The sequence below is a fragment of the Dendronephthya gigantea genome, unplaced genomic scaffold, assembly GCF_004324835.1.
Source record: "Dendronephthya gigantea isolate DGI-Jeju-01 unplaced genomic scaffold, DenGig_1.0 000002F, whole genome shotgun sequence".
Classification (NCBI taxonomy): Eukaryota; Metazoa; Cnidaria; class Anthozoa; order Malacalcyonacea; family Nephtheidae; genus Dendronephthya; species Dendronephthya gigantea.
This window is the reverse complement of record NW_021163012.1, coordinates 733,450-748,077: the sequence shown is the minus strand read 5'-3', so window position 1 is coordinate 748,077 and position 14,628 is coordinate 733,450. Positions and strand designations below refer to the sequence as shown.

Here is a 14,628-nt window from a genome sequence, read left to right as displayed (position 1 = left end):
GGGGAGGAAGACACTTTTTATCAAAGGTCCAAAGAATGCTTGATTTTATTACAACTTTTCATTTGTTTTGATTCTGATATCTGCCATTTGAAAACACTACCGATGCAACACTGTTCACTTACGTAATTATTTGGCTGGTTTGTATGCATGATGGATGAAACAACAGCCAAAGAAGCGAAGGAACTAGTTGATGAGTTGAAATTGCAATCAGCAGCAGTGGAGGGACACTCTGTCTCTGAAGAGTCAGAAGAGACGAAAGAAACTAGCAATGATCCCAGGGTTTACACAGATCCAAATGATGGTACTCAATATGAATGGGATGATCAAAAGAGAGCATGGTTTCCTAAGGTTGTGTGACAGTTTCTTTTGTGGATAAACTTAGTGAATTTGTTGAAATAATACAAAGATTAGTCATATCCATCCAAAATGCATCTTCATAGAGCATTTACAGATTAACCCCAGTATCATTGAAAGTTTAATATTTATTGATTGTCACAAAAATGCACCTCAAATCAATCTTCTGTTTGCTCTGCATAGATTGATGAGGATTTCATTGCTGTATATCAGATGAACTATGGTTTTGGTAATGAGGAGGGCCAACCACCAACTGGTAATGAAGAAGAGAACAAAACCCAAACAACAGCTCAACCAACAAGTGCAGAGCTTACTGAACAGAACACCAAGGTGTTGATGGCAATATACTTGTTTTACATGATAGAATTCCTGTTGATTTCCATCCACATACCAAGCTAACTTCAGCTCTCTTTTGCGTTTTTCATTCACAACTTTAGCCTGCTGAAGAACCTGTTCTAAACACTGGCCAGAAAAGGAAAAAGGAACCTCCATGTATGCTCAAAATTTCTGTTAGCTTCTGCTTGGAACTCTCCTTATCTTATGCCCCTTGTCTTGGAGATATACAGCTGTATAATCCCAGCAATACAAATGAATCCTTTGCTAATTATTCTTTTTAATAGCTTGGTTTGAAATGGATGAAAGCAAGAATACAAATGTCTATGTTTCAGGTTATTGAATAAATCATCTCAAATTTATCACATCATGAGTGATGAAAGATGAAATTCTTACAGGAGTACCATTGTGATACATTTAGGTTTACATGAGGAAACTACAGAAGAAGAATTTGTTGAATTCATGAGCAAATGTGGGATTATCATGGAAGACAACGATACAAGTTAATACCTAGAAACCCTTCAGCTTTACAAATGACAAGATCTTCCCAGTTCTTCTACCATTCAAACCCCTAATCCAGCCTAAACCCCCCTAAAAATTTAGATTTTTCATCTTCAGGAAAACCAAAGATCAAACTGTACAGAGACCAAGAAGGAAAATTGAAAGGAGATGCCAGATGTTGCTACCTGAAGGTTGGTCTCAGATGTTGCAGTTCTTTAAAAGATTGTGAAAGTGCAAACAGTTCAAGTACTTCATTCATATTCAAATCTCAACTATAGATTGAAAGTGTGGATTTAGCTCTCAAGCTACTTGATGACTCAAATTTCAAAGGAAAGCAAATTAAAGTGGAGAAGGTTACTGTCCATGAAAATTAAGGAATTGTCACATCTAATGCAACTTATATATCACTTCACGTTACAAAGTTTCTCCTTCAGGCTCATTTTGAAATGAAAGGTGCATATAATGCTTCTCTAAAACCTAAGAAGAGAAAGAAAAAGAAGAAAGCAAAAGGACAAGACAAGTAAGGAGAAAATCACAACAGGAAAACCGACAAGCTCTGGAAACTCAACTTCTTCTTATCTTAATAGATTATTGGATTGGGTTGATCGAGAGGAGAAAGTATCAAAGCTAGATCGTATTGTTGTCATTAAAAACATGTTTGATCCAAATGATTTTGAGGTGATGGAACAAATTTAGAATAAATAAAAACATTGATAGAGAACATCTTACCACAAATTATTTCCCTTTCAACTTTTTACTCTTTATTGCATCTGTAGAAAGATCCATCAGTGCTCTTGGACCTTAAGAATGATATCAGAAAAGAATGTGAAAAGTATGGTGTTGTACGAAAAGTAATGGTCTTTGATGTAAGTTGTTGTGTGAAGTTAAATTTTGAAAAGATACAGATATAATAGTTTTGTGAAAAAGAATTGTACATCACCTTGGAACTCGTAAGTATGATCTTTTTCAGAGACATGTTGATGGTGTGGTGTCCGTTGGCTTTGCTGAAATTGAGCCAGCAGATGTGTGTATACGGGTGAGCATTCTGAAAATATATAATTAACGTGAAACGATCTGTAAAGAAGTACATTGGCAAAATCAACAACTTAGGTATTAATGAATGTCAAGATTTGGACCAGACTGTAAACTTTCCTGCCTAAATAGGTGAACATAATTCGCGGAAGGATTTCGTTAGTAAATGCATTTCTTTTTTTTGCTTTATTACTTTACAGGAGATGAATGGTCGTTGGTTTGCTGGAAGAAAATTACTTGCTCAGAAATGGGATGGCGTCACGAAATACGAAGTTGAAGAAACAGAAGAAGAGAAGGAAAAACGATTAAAGAAATGGGAAGAATATTTAGAAAGAAAAGATGAAGAGAATGCGTGAACATTAATTATTTAATGAAACAGAATGACATATTCTGGTTGTGGTTTTTATTCTGTACCTAACTGATGTCTTCAAAGAATTTCAGTAAATTTAAGATACGAACATAAGATCTGAACTGTCCCGAGCTTTAAACAAGAGAAAAGTTAGATAAGGTTGAACGTGCTAACGAAATGGTTGAACAACCGTCACAAATACGATTTGTGAAGGTAATTTTAACCTCAAAGACGATTACAAGAAATACGTTACCATAGAGTGGACTGTAAAAAATTGTGAAATGACTTTACATTCAATAAAGTGTTCCAACGTTCTGTGCATTATGTTTCTGTCATACCTGAAAATATCGTTTGCTGAAGTTGAACTATCTACGCTGCCTTATACATAATTGATTATAACAATTAATTTATTATCCATGAGTATATGGTAATACGATGTACGCTTGTATTAACTATGGAAGTTTTGGAAGATGTAAAACAAATTCTCTCCCCGCATAAAAAATCATTTCCCCATACCCAGAGATCTTAAATCCCCTGGGACATTTACTGCTGGACTTTGAATAGCGAAAACAAAGTTTAACACGTGGTTAACATGTCCCACATACGCTTTGATGGTTAACTTATCATAAAATGTTAAATACAACGCAATGGTCCCGCCTTAACGATTCATAACACCACAGCAGTTTGAATAGACGTGCAAAGGACTTCTTTCAAAATGAATTACAATCCTTTGGAAACAATGGATAGGAATAATAATGATTTTGGGATTATAAGCAACAACGAAGGTGAAATATTTGATAAAGTTATGATGTCTGCAGAGAACGAGGATGATTGTAATTATTTGAATTTGATCGCTGAGTGCATTTCAGAAATTTCCCAGGCTGAGTCTAACGAAAAGAATTGTTCAGTTGAAGTTATTAGTGAGACGTGCGAAGTACATAAATATTACCAGCAGACAGCCGATGCAACAGTCGAAAACCACTTCACTCGCTCGCTTGCCACTGAAGAATTGAACATGTCAACAGATGCGAGTAAGAAAGAACTCCCAGTTAAAAAGACAGGTAAAAGTATTTGCATCAGTTCCTCGTTATCACACTGGCTGTTTTAAATACCCTTTACGCACATAACAAGGTTTTAATTGTTTGTTGTTGATTTTAAATTTCCCGCATTAAATGCAAACCTCTTCACAGTGTGATTAATGAACAGTATTGAAGAAAATGCTCATTGTGAAGGCCTGAGTTGATGTGCTTTTTGTATGTCACCCGGCAGGTTTTTTCATGATATACAAGGGAGTTTAAAGAAGCTGTGTCTGTAGACTCACCGGAACAGGATGCATGTGGGCATTCTGTTGTCCAGGAGCCGTCGTCATGAGATTAGCGTCAGAGATAACAACAACCAGATTAACAGCATGTCGTATTAAGCCTGGCCTGGTTTCCATTTTATCGTAACAGTCGTGAACAAGTCATTTTCAGCGATGAGAAATGGTTCGGATGTAAATTTGTCTTTATTTTTGTATTCAAATCGGTAATTGTTGGAGATATGAATATTTCATCACGTCAACCAGCTTGACATGTTCAGGAGAACTACGATAAAATGGAAACCAGGCTTTAACGATGCTAAATGCTTTAATACATCCGTGTTGATGTGTAAAATGTTTCGTTAACAGGAGCATCAAAGAGAAAAGCAAGGCGAAAACCAACAGTCACATCGTTGATGCCAAGTCGTCCTCAGGTTACAAAACACGCACGTGTCGAACACACCATGGTTCAACCAATGCCACCTGTTCAACCAATAAGACCGGCTGAACCAATGAGACCTGTTGTGGTTCAACCATACACTCTCATGCATCCAGTGTGCGGAAAACATGCCAGCCCTGCAATAGAGTGGACGGTGGCCCGTCGTATTATATGACATCGCGACCACAGTACTGTTTACCGTATCAAAGATACGATAGTAATAATAGTGAAAATATCAATGATTCAAAACCACCAGTATATACAGCATACTACAATGGGAACACTTTTGTTGAAGTGTACTCCCCCTCCGTGGGGAATGGGTTCAACCCTAGGTATAATTCTATGCTGATTGAACCAACAGTACGACCATTCTTACCACATATCACTGGTTTAAATACCACCATATCAGCAGCAATGGCTGACCTACACACCTTTCATCAAATGGCAGTTGAATTTCGTTTTCCTGGTTCATGATATGATCCCAGTGTTCTTAACGAGTAATTATGAGTTGCAATTAAATTGTAATTTGAAGCTAAAGCTTTAGTCTTCGTTGTGACAGGCTGTGCACTGAAATCTTGTTAAGCCTAATCGTTGTAAGCTTTTCCTTATTAAAAAAATAAGGATTTAAATTAATTCTGATATCCGTTGAGAGACAACTCTACTGAGCTTGTATCTTGCAATCAATTGAACAATTGTCTGGTAAATTTGTATGAAATATGGTTAATTTAATGAATGTTGTAGTATTTGATAATAATGGATGTTTTAAAAAATAAATGTGTGAAACTGTTACTGAAAAAAACATTTAGAAAAAAAAACGGATTCGCATTTAATGGTAATGACGTAGGTTATTAACTATAGCCAATACACCATGGATGTACATTAGAGGTGGTACATCTATGGATATAGTTGCGGTACAATATTTTGGCAAATAATGCTAATTTTTTCATATATATATTGCCCTAGAAAAAATTATCACGGCTTATTTGGCCAATATATTTGAAGTGTTATTTTCAAATTTTCTATTCACTTCGTATTGAAGTGTTCGCGATTAAAAGAGGAAACGTTTGGTATAGGAATTCAACGCCCTAAAATAATCGCGGTAATCTCGCACATTCCAGAATGAAGTCATGCAACCGGTAATGCATTCTGGGATAGCTGAGGCCCTTTTGCAGTAGAAGAATTTAACAGGGTAGTGTCGAGGCGGTAAACATATCGTATATTTAACAAAGAAGCAAAGTTATTTTTGAACTGCTTCTGTTGAAGTCGATCACAGTTGATGAATAAAAAGCTACTATTATGTGATCTTCAAGGAAGGAAAGCGACTCTTGATTGTGGTTTGTTTAGATATAAATCATGCCTTTGATAAAACGTGAAATTCAACCGGTCTACGTCAGCCGAGTAAAGCTTCAGAAAGGGCTGGTGAATGAGTTTGAATCAGTATCAGTCAGTACGCTTGCTGGTATCGTACGACAAATCAGCAGTTTAGCGAAGTATTCCGAGGATGTTTTTGATGAAATTTTACACGAAGCGAACTGTTTACATAAACGAGCAACGTCTTTGCAAGGAAGAATATCTGGCCTGGCTCAAAAAGTCACCAAGCTCGACTCGTCCGTGGAAGAAAGTATGTGCCTTAACATCTTATTTACTTAAAGCTTTCTTCCATTAGGTGTTAATAAATCATGCTACTTAGAGTGAGAAATTATTGGCAATTTGTTGTACGTATATATATATAAGCCGAAAGTGATGGCAAATCTGATTACAAAACATTAGTTCCTGTATATATTAAAAGTCCATGTATATATTGGCGATTTTCATTTTCAGATTTCATATTCAATTGTAATATGTGAGGAACAAGAACGTAAACAATATTCTTTCAATGAGAATAAATTAAAGCTACTCGCGTTCGAAAATGTGTCAATTTTAACATTTGCAACAAATGTTCATTTCATTGAGTAAATAAACTTGCAAAATTAGTGAACCGTTCTTTCACTTGTGTGCGTTAGTATATAGTTGTGCAAAAATACTGAGGTCTTGGATTCATTTCAGACCAATATTTTTGCCTCCTTTTCCTAGGTATCATTTAATTTTTTCATAGTTAACGTGGATTTCTTTTTAAGAATTGCTTGGAAACTTTTTATATGTTTTAACAAGATTATGTGGTTTACCAATTCATTCCAAACATTCCAAAGTTTAAAGTCTGACAGCAAATAGAAACAGTCTGGCATTAGATGGAGTAAAGACTGTTTTTTTTCCTTCCAGTTTCTTTACAAGATATTAATATCAAGAAGGCTTTCAAGTCCACTGTCGTAACAGACCAACAAGTTGTGGGTAGATCAACATTGCCCAACTCAATGTCAGAGAAATACAACATGTGTGATGCACCACCTAGACTACAAGATATGAATACATATCGAGATGATGGAAAAGACGCCCTCAAGTTTTATACTGATCCGACTTACTTCTTTGAATTATGGAGGGAAGAAATGAAAAAGGAACAGGATAGGAAAAAGAAGAAAAAGGTAAAGTAGAGAAGAGTTGATCAGAGATACATCATCTTCATGCTGTAGGAACTTAAAATATCTTATTTCTTTTCCATTGTCCCAAACTTTTAAATGATCTAATTACGTCAAATGATTGATTCATTCAGAAACATAACCGTAGCACTGGAAGAACACAGTCACAAGTGAAGATTAAACATCTCAAGAAGAAAGTATATTCTGGAAAAGATAAGGAATTAGAAACCTCTAATGCTAAATATTCAATAGAAGATAGTTCAGGTGCAACAACTCAAAATGAAATGAAACCTCCCGAGCAAAATGGCGGTGTCCCAAGTCCAACAATTTCGTTATCTCCAGAGCCAAACCAATATGATGACAGACGAGCAACAACTGGATCAAGAAGAGGAACTGCTGCAAAACTACCTCGCCCGGCAACAAAACCACCACCACCCCCTCCTGTTCCAAGCCCAGTGGGCCAAGACAACTCTCTATTACCCCAACCACCACCACCTAATTTCCCACCACCTATGGCATCACCTGATATCCCACCACCACCACCACCTCCTCCTGATCCTAACATCCCTGCACCACCTCCCCCACCACTACCAACTGTTCACCAAAATCATCTTCCACCACCCTCATTAACCCCCAGTGAACCTGTACAACCACCTGAACCAAAACCAATCGATGCTCGGACTGACTTACTTGAAGCGATTCGTACAGGAATGAAATTGAAAAAGGTGCAAGTAGAAATAGAGAAGAAAGAACAGCAGAATGTAGGTATGGATGTCGCATCTATACTTCAGAGACGTATTGCAGTGGAATATTCGGACAGTGAGAGTGAAACAGGTTCGGAATGGGACGATGATGAGGATGACTGGCAGGATGATGAGGACTAGTACATGATAATAGTTAGCATAATAAAACTAATCATGTGTGAGGATCCTATTAATGGAAAAATAACTAGTAGGTGTTTGCAAGACAGTAAGCAATCTCTCTGTTTATGTTTGCATTACATAATGCACAAATTAGCACAACCATTTTTGTAAGTAATTAGATTATAGTGTAAGGAGTATGTGAATCCTATAAGATATCTGTTGAAGAAGTTACTAAGAAAGCTTTTCTTACAAGGCTTACAGTAGCTTTGCTCTTTTGCCTGGTTTGCAAAAGACATTTATTGCATAATTTAATATAAGCCTTATTTTCAGTACGCTTTGTGCTATCAATGACAGAATGATGCAGTGTCCACATTCGTGTTTTTTAAAAACAATCAAAGGTTTCGTTGCACAAAACCTTGAGTGTCATAATTTATGGATAATTACATAGGATATTTTAGAGTTTTTAATGTAATTTTCAATGTTAATGGTAAAACGTAAATGCTACTACTAATATACTGCTTGTGTGTTTTCTTGCAATCCATTCTGGAGTTGCTTCTGTCTGGTGTGTGTTGTGTTATGCTCCCTTAAAAAAGCTCATCTTCATGCTCTTGCAATATCAAAACAAGGCTCAGGATTATGGACCTGTTTGTTAGTCTCTCCATAGCACAACTGATATTTCAATTCAAGACATCAGGTAATGGTAGATGCAGTGATCTGTCAACCCCCTTTTTATGAAACGCAGAAATTTTGTAGGGTTTAAAACAGTGTTACCTTGTAGACACAATATCAAACCACTCTTCTTTTGTTTTTTTTCTGCAACGAATCCAATCTTCGCACCTTCGTCATATTTCAAAGACCTCTCTTAGCTTCACTCAAAATTCTTCAAAATTTACTTGAATTTTCTGACTGCAGTTCTTTTCTTCTTTCGCACTTGCGCGAGTTTCTCTCGTGTTTCACCAAAGAACATGACATCGCGATCTTCCAGCTGTTGCTGTAGGAATCGCAGACCTGCCAGATTGAAACCAACCACGTCCTGAGAATGAAAGTATAAATGAGCTTTCAGATGCTGTTCAGCACAATCACAGTACCTAAGATACCGTCCACATCTGTACGAAGCATACTCGTGGACATTCGGGGAGGCGGGAGGGGGTTACCTTCATTTCCCGGACTCTAGTTTGGGTGTGTGACCTGATTGAGTCCATAACTGGAAGAAGTTCAGGAGAAGCGATGATTTGATTATGATGAATTCTGCAACCATAAAAATAAGTTATTGGTTTAACGGTTTCTGAATCTACAACGCAATTGTTTAGCAATCTTTATACCTTAATAGGTAAAATAAACAGCGACAAGTCAACTCTGTTTCCCAGTCGTTCTATAAACGAACCGTAAAACAATATTTAGAATACGAAAAATCGCCAGAGATTAAAAATTTGAATTTCATACCTTCATCCATTCAAGGAATAGTTTTAAAATATCAATCACGTAATCAAATGGTAACACGAGAAGAGATTCTTCCAGTTCGCTGAAATATAGTGTTAAAGTTAGGCCTGCGGTGGATGGGAAAACGTCTTAGCGAAGACCGTGGAGCAAAAGTTGTAAATAACGTTTTTCCAAACATAAGATGTCAAATACCTGGATTTAATTTTCTTTACAACAAGAAGTACGTAATGCACAGGCTAAAATAGGAAGGAAAATGCAATAAATCTTTCTCATGACGTCAAACGCAGTAAGCCTGATGTTACAGTTTGATTGGCTGCGCAAAACGAAACTACGAGCCAATCAAACGTCGTGTTAAATCAAGGCTTTCCGCGCACTACGAGAATTGAGGCTCAAACTAGAACTTCACTTACACTGACGTTCCCAAATGCAGCCAATATTGGATGAATAGCCCGTCTTGGTAGCTGTAGAGACAGTGACAAATTAGCATGTGTAGTTACGTTCATTGCAAACAGGAAATATAAAAGAGATAAAACACACCGTCTTATCTGTTGCCATTTGGTGGGCCTCGTGCTCTTCATCTTTTAAACGCTCTTCTTTATAAAGCTCGATGGCTTCCATGATTCTTTCAGCCTGGTAAAAATTTAGTAAATGCAAAAATTCCACCTGAGTTTTGGTTTATATGCATTTAAAAACTCACTCCTTTGATAGTTTCGATTGTCTTCTTCCCAGCTTTGACGGCTTCTGAGTCCTGCTCGCCTGGAATCTTTAGGAAAGACAAAATAACTATCAGAAATAATCGCAATTTCTTCTTGAATAAAAAATAAAACTCACTATAGTCTCAGTTCCAGTTACAACACTCTCCTCGTAAGCTGCTTCACGTTCCTAAAAACATACAAAGAATAGTAAAAAAAGCTCAAAACGTTTTCCACCAAATCATAGCGAGTTCTCTCCATAGCTTGTTTGATTTCTTCTGTGTGTAGAGCAGAAGCTGTAACCTTACCAAATCTCTTTCTTCCTCGACAAATAATGGTTCGTCTGTTCTTTCCCAAAGTCTCAAAGATTTATCATGTGAGCCACTGACCTACAATTTATGCACATTACATCTGTTACGTGTCTAGAAAGATGTAGTTTTCTTGCGAGTGGCTTCTCTATAGTATTCTCCTTCAAAAATTCCTTTAAAATCATTGTTAATTATACAAATCTTACAACAAATTCGCCATCAGGACTAAGAGCAAGACACCAGATTTCAGAATGATGTCCTTCCAACGTCATTACATGCAAGAATTTGTCCGCATCCCAGTACTTTATAGTTTTATCTTTACTTGCAGAGAAGAAATAATGTGTGTTTGGTACGAACTGAAAAAAAAATTATTAAAAAATATTTATCTGCAGGAATTTATCTGTCTCTTAACTGTCATTGAGATAACGTTGAAAATTCATACCTGGACTGCCATGACACTAAAGAAAAAGAAGAAACAATTCGTTCATTTCAACATTTCTTTACGGCTCTGTTGCGAAGTCGAGCAGTGATGAACGCGAATGCAATACCTGTCATCGTGAGCAAATATAGACTTTCGACAATCCCCAAAATCTAGGCCCCAAATCTTGATATTTTTATCAGCTCCTCCAGACACTAAAAGCACGCAGTCCTGTGAAGAAAATGAAACGTAATTCAATCCACAGAAAGCGATAATGTGCGCAATCTACTAGGTTCTTCCTTACTGATGAAATATCCATTGACACCACGGGTAATTTGTGACCGTAGAGCGAAAGAAAGAACTAAAGTTAACAAGAAAAAGGTGATAAAGTTTGCTGCTGATACCAGAAGATTTTGAAGCAACATTTGTACGTTTCAGATGTCATAAGAACTACCTTAAGTGTGTCTGAGAAAAATACTTTGATGGTAAAATCAAGAAGCGCGACAGCAATGAACTTCTGGTTAGGACTGGGAAAATAAAAACAAAACATTCATTAGTAGTTTTCAAGAACTTTGCCAATTCAAATCATTCAAAAATTACCTAAATTTTACACTCAACACATCATCTGTCATCTTTAATGTTCTTACGTGACAAATGCTTAATCTTTTACTAAACAAAAAGAACGTTATTCACAAAAACTGTTCACGAATTGTACGTTTATGAAATGTTCATGTTACCAGACCTTGTTTTGGAATAATTCTCATCAGCAATAAGATCAAATTCCCAGAATTTTACATCCTTATCACCACTTCCTGAGACAAACAATGTCTGAAAGAAAACCGTGTTTAGCGATCCAATATTTGTAAGTGAATCAAGATCTTTTTGGTGGCGGATTCGGCGTCTAAAGATTTTGAATAAACCTGAAAACGTAAGCATTGTACCAACCTTATCTGGAGCTATGGCGAGAGACCAAACGGCTCCCTCGTGGGCATCAACGCTCTCCAAAAGAGCTCCTGACGAAATGTCAAAAATTTGTATTTTTCCAGCCTAGAAATAAAATACAAAGCAACTGGTTGTACATATGATATTTGGACTGCAAGAATTATTTATGATATATCAAACAACAAGACTTACAAACCTTTGTTCCAACTACGACATGTCTGTCACCAGGGACAAAAAACGAGGACAAACAATATCCAGAAGACATCGTCCTGATACATTTTTGAGTTGTTCTAATCATTGAGAATTAAGATACAAAATGATTTGTCATATAAGAATCTTTATGGAATATACTAACATCCATTACAAGCTATATATAATCACGTTGAGTAAGGAGAACAGTAAGCTACCTATTCCATACTTTTACACTTTCAGTTGAACCTGACAGAATACATGAGCCATCAGAATTGAAAGATAATGTCCTAAAAAACAACGGAAGAGGTTCGGAATAGGCAAACCTATTTCATCAAACACTCCAGCAGTAAATCACATACCTCACATCACTTCTATGACCAGGTGTCTTAATGGAAAAGACATTATTTTCTTCCTGGTTTTCTGCCATATGATACAACTCTATGCTATTATTCTGGAGCAGCAACAATATCTAGAAAAATGCAGAACATATCTTAGTTTCTTGTAAAAATAACACAATGTCGCAATAGGCATCATCTTGTTACCTTCAATCCATCATTTTCACTGAGATGAAAGTCAAAGGATCTGCAAAAGAGTAGAACTTTATGTTGCATGGAGCATTACATGTAAAATATTAAAACATGAAAACATGCCAGGAAAACATGGTACCTTATCTTAAAAGACCCTTTAAGATCTGGTAATTTTATAAATTCATCATCCACAGTAACAGCCACCTCACAAGTAACCTATGAAGTTATCAATGTCAATTTAGACGATGACTGAAATATTTTATAGTCCTTACTCAAGGATTGGTAAAATTCTTTAAACTCACTAATGGTGTATCTCCATCTTCTTCCGCTTGTGATCTAAATATAGTTTAGTAAATTTAAAAAAAAGAAGTTTCTAGATTAACTTGTGTTTCTGGCTTTCTGGGATGATTGAAAGGCATAAGAGTGAAAGTCACATTTACCTTTGTTTTTTCAATATCTTTTTCCTTCTTTTTGACAAACGTTTCTTAATTTCATCCTCAGTTGCAATACGGAACAACTCTAGTGTTGAATTAGCACCCTACAATAAATTTATATATGGTGATAATAATGTCTGATTTCCCCTTCATTTATCTGGAATAACATTACTCAAATTTACAAAAGGGTTACCAACTCACATGACAACCAATGTATTGTCCAGTTGGATCAGCACACAGTGAGACAACACGATCTGTTGAAGTTCTCATCACAGATCCAAGAAGAGTACAAGAAAGGCATCCCTTTGAAAAAAATATAAACAAAAATGATGGACAGAGTGGTACAGCATATCTATAGCTCTACAATTATTGAGCTTCATGTACATTTGGAAAGATTGCTATCCATAACCAAAACAGTTCTTGTTATTAACCTCTGTCTCTTCAGAAACATCTGAAGCAGGTTGTGTTGATTTTCGTTTTTTTTCTTTATTGCTCAATGATTCAGGACTTTCTTCTTTATACTTTATTTCCCATATTCTCAGCTCACTGTCAGCACAACCAGTTATCAATCTTGTCTCATTTTTTGTTATTGCAAAACCCCAAACCTACAACAAAAGGAACCTTTCAATATTTCCTCCTCCATCTAATGAGTTCTTGGCAGTATTCTACCTCACTTCTATGACCAACCAGTGTCAGAAAACAATGCTGAGAATCAAGATCCCAAAACTTCACAAATGTGTCTTTGGAACTGAGAAAATGAAATGAATGACTGTCAATTGAGCCTTGACAAAATGAAAAATAAACGCACAAGAAAAACCACAAATAGTATACCTGGTGACTAACACATTGGCAGTTTCCAAAAAATGGCAACCAGTCACCATTCCCTTGTGTCCTTTCAACCTGAAGATTAGGACCACAATTTGTTGCAAGTCTCAACAAAGTCTGTAAGTAGTTTACCAAATATCATTGTCCTTACCTGAACATCCCACATTCATTTATCACATCCCAAATGATAACATCTGTATCCTTGAATGTAAAATGTATTTGAAGTGAAAAAGATGACATTAGAGGCATTTAGCTTGGTGTTTACAACACATGTACCTCCAACTACAAATGGCAAAATTAATTTTGAAGTTTCAAAAGAAATGCGATTTACCTTTGAACCAGAAACTAATCTCACTCCAGATTGATCATACTGCAATGAGGTCACTGCTGACTTGTGACCACTAAAAACATCATGGTGAATGATATTTGGTTGCTCTTACAAAATTAATATATCACAATTCATGATCCTAAACTAGTGTTTACCTAAATGTCACCAGTGCAGAACCGTCTGCAAGATTCCAAATCTTAATGCTACCATCAGCGTACCTGAAGAGAGAGTACCAGACCATGTTAGACAAAATACATCAACGGTTGAGTAATGTTTAGAACAAAACCTGCAAATTTTGAAAACCTACCCAACTGCAAGATTGTCTGAATTTAGGCTGTGACAGAGACAAGTCACCTCACTTTTGTTGCCTTTTAAAACTTGCACCTTAATACAATTTAGACATAAGATTCAATCATTAATGAAATATTTGGTATACTAACTCCAGAAATGTTTTTGTCTATTATTTTAGTCTATATTTAATTACTCTCTAGATTCTATAAAGTATGTTAATTTATAATAGTGATTTTCTGATCATCTGTGAAGTAACCCACCCTTTCTCCTGTTCTTAAATCCCAAACATAGATATTTTCAAGCGCTGGGACAACAGCATAATATGTTTCCCTTCGCATCTGACCATTTTCAACGAGACATACGTTAGCTCTCGTACTGCCAACGACACCAAAATTCCCTGCATCCACATAACGAAGATATGACTTAGTAAGTACCATTTTTAATACACCATTGAAAAAACTTCTGTGAAAACTAGTTAAACTACACGAGACAAAAATAATGAGGTTAATCCAGACTAGTATATAGGTCAGTGCTTCAACCCATTGAACTG

At 36.2% G+C, this 14,628-nt stretch overlaps 4 protein-coding genes across 4 annotated transcripts; 3 read left to right on the top strand and 1 right to left on the bottom strand.

Moving 5' to 3' along the window:
* The first annotated feature begins 11 nt into the window (after positions 1-11).
* Positions 12-2,883, top strand: LOC114535454 (HIV Tat-specific factor 1 homolog). The gene is made up of 12 exons (XM_028556763.1): positions 12-348; positions 538-684; positions 792-846; positions 975-1,022; positions 1,109-1,189; positions 1,306-1,379; positions 1,467-1,541; positions 1,623-1,708; positions 1,776-1,866; positions 1,965-2,054; positions 2,159-2,224; positions 2,421-2,883. The coding sequence occupies exons 1-12, from the start codon at positions 148-150 to the stop codon at positions 2,574-2,576; spliced, it is 1,170 nt and encodes a 389-aa protein (XP_028412564.1). The 5' UTR covers positions 12-147; the 3' UTR covers positions 2,577-2,883.
* Positions 2,884-3,200: 317 nt separating this feature from the next.
* On the top strand, positions 3,201-4,480 carry LOC114533041. Its single transcript, XM_028554624.1, has 2 exons — positions 3,201-3,630; positions 4,236-4,480. Exons 1-2 carry the CDS (start codon positions 3,285-3,287, stop codon positions 4,478-4,480), a joined length of 591 nt encoding a protein of 196 aa, XP_028410425.1. The 5' UTR covers positions 3,201-3,284.
* Positions 4,481-5,474: 994 nt separating this feature from the next.
* Positions 5,475-7,726, top strand: LOC114535444 (wiskott-Aldrich syndrome protein family member 3-like). The gene is made up of 3 exons (XM_028556755.1): positions 5,475-5,926; positions 6,565-6,824; positions 6,953-7,726. The coding sequence occupies exons 1-3, from the start codon at positions 5,659-5,661 to the stop codon at positions 7,700-7,702; spliced, it is 1,278 nt and encodes a 425-aa protein (XP_028412556.1). The 5' UTR covers positions 5,475-5,658; the 3' UTR covers positions 7,703-7,726.
* A 459-nt stretch (positions 7,727-8,185) lies between these two features.
* LOC114535411 (WD repeat-containing protein 3-like) lies at positions 8,186-14,561 on the bottom strand. Its single transcript, XM_028556728.1, has 34 exons — positions 14,339-14,561; positions 14,095-14,171; positions 13,943-14,005; positions 13,791-13,860; positions 13,611-13,660; positions 13,466-13,534; positions 13,304-13,382; positions 13,066-13,239; positions 12,836-12,937; positions 12,641-12,738; positions 12,503-12,536; positions 12,340-12,416; positions 12,216-12,255; positions 12,033-12,142; positions 11,889-11,960; positions 11,678-11,771; positions 11,485-11,586; positions 11,282-11,367; positions 11,140-11,208; positions 10,994-11,066; positions 10,844-10,900; positions 10,670-10,770; positions 10,564-10,579; positions 10,328-10,477; positions 10,122-10,202; positions 9,953-10,003; positions 9,819-9,884; positions 9,659-9,751; positions 9,532-9,582; positions 9,314-9,357; positions 9,125-9,203; positions 9,004-9,053; positions 8,836-8,929; positions 8,186-8,714 (listed from the first exon to the last, which is right to left on the bottom strand). Exons 1-34 carry the CDS (start codon positions 14,513-14,515, stop codon positions 8,571-8,573), a joined length of 2,793 nt encoding a protein of 930 aa, XP_028412529.1. The 5' UTR covers positions 14,516-14,561; the 3' UTR covers positions 8,186-8,570.
* Positions 14,562-14,628: the final 67 nt, after the last annotated feature.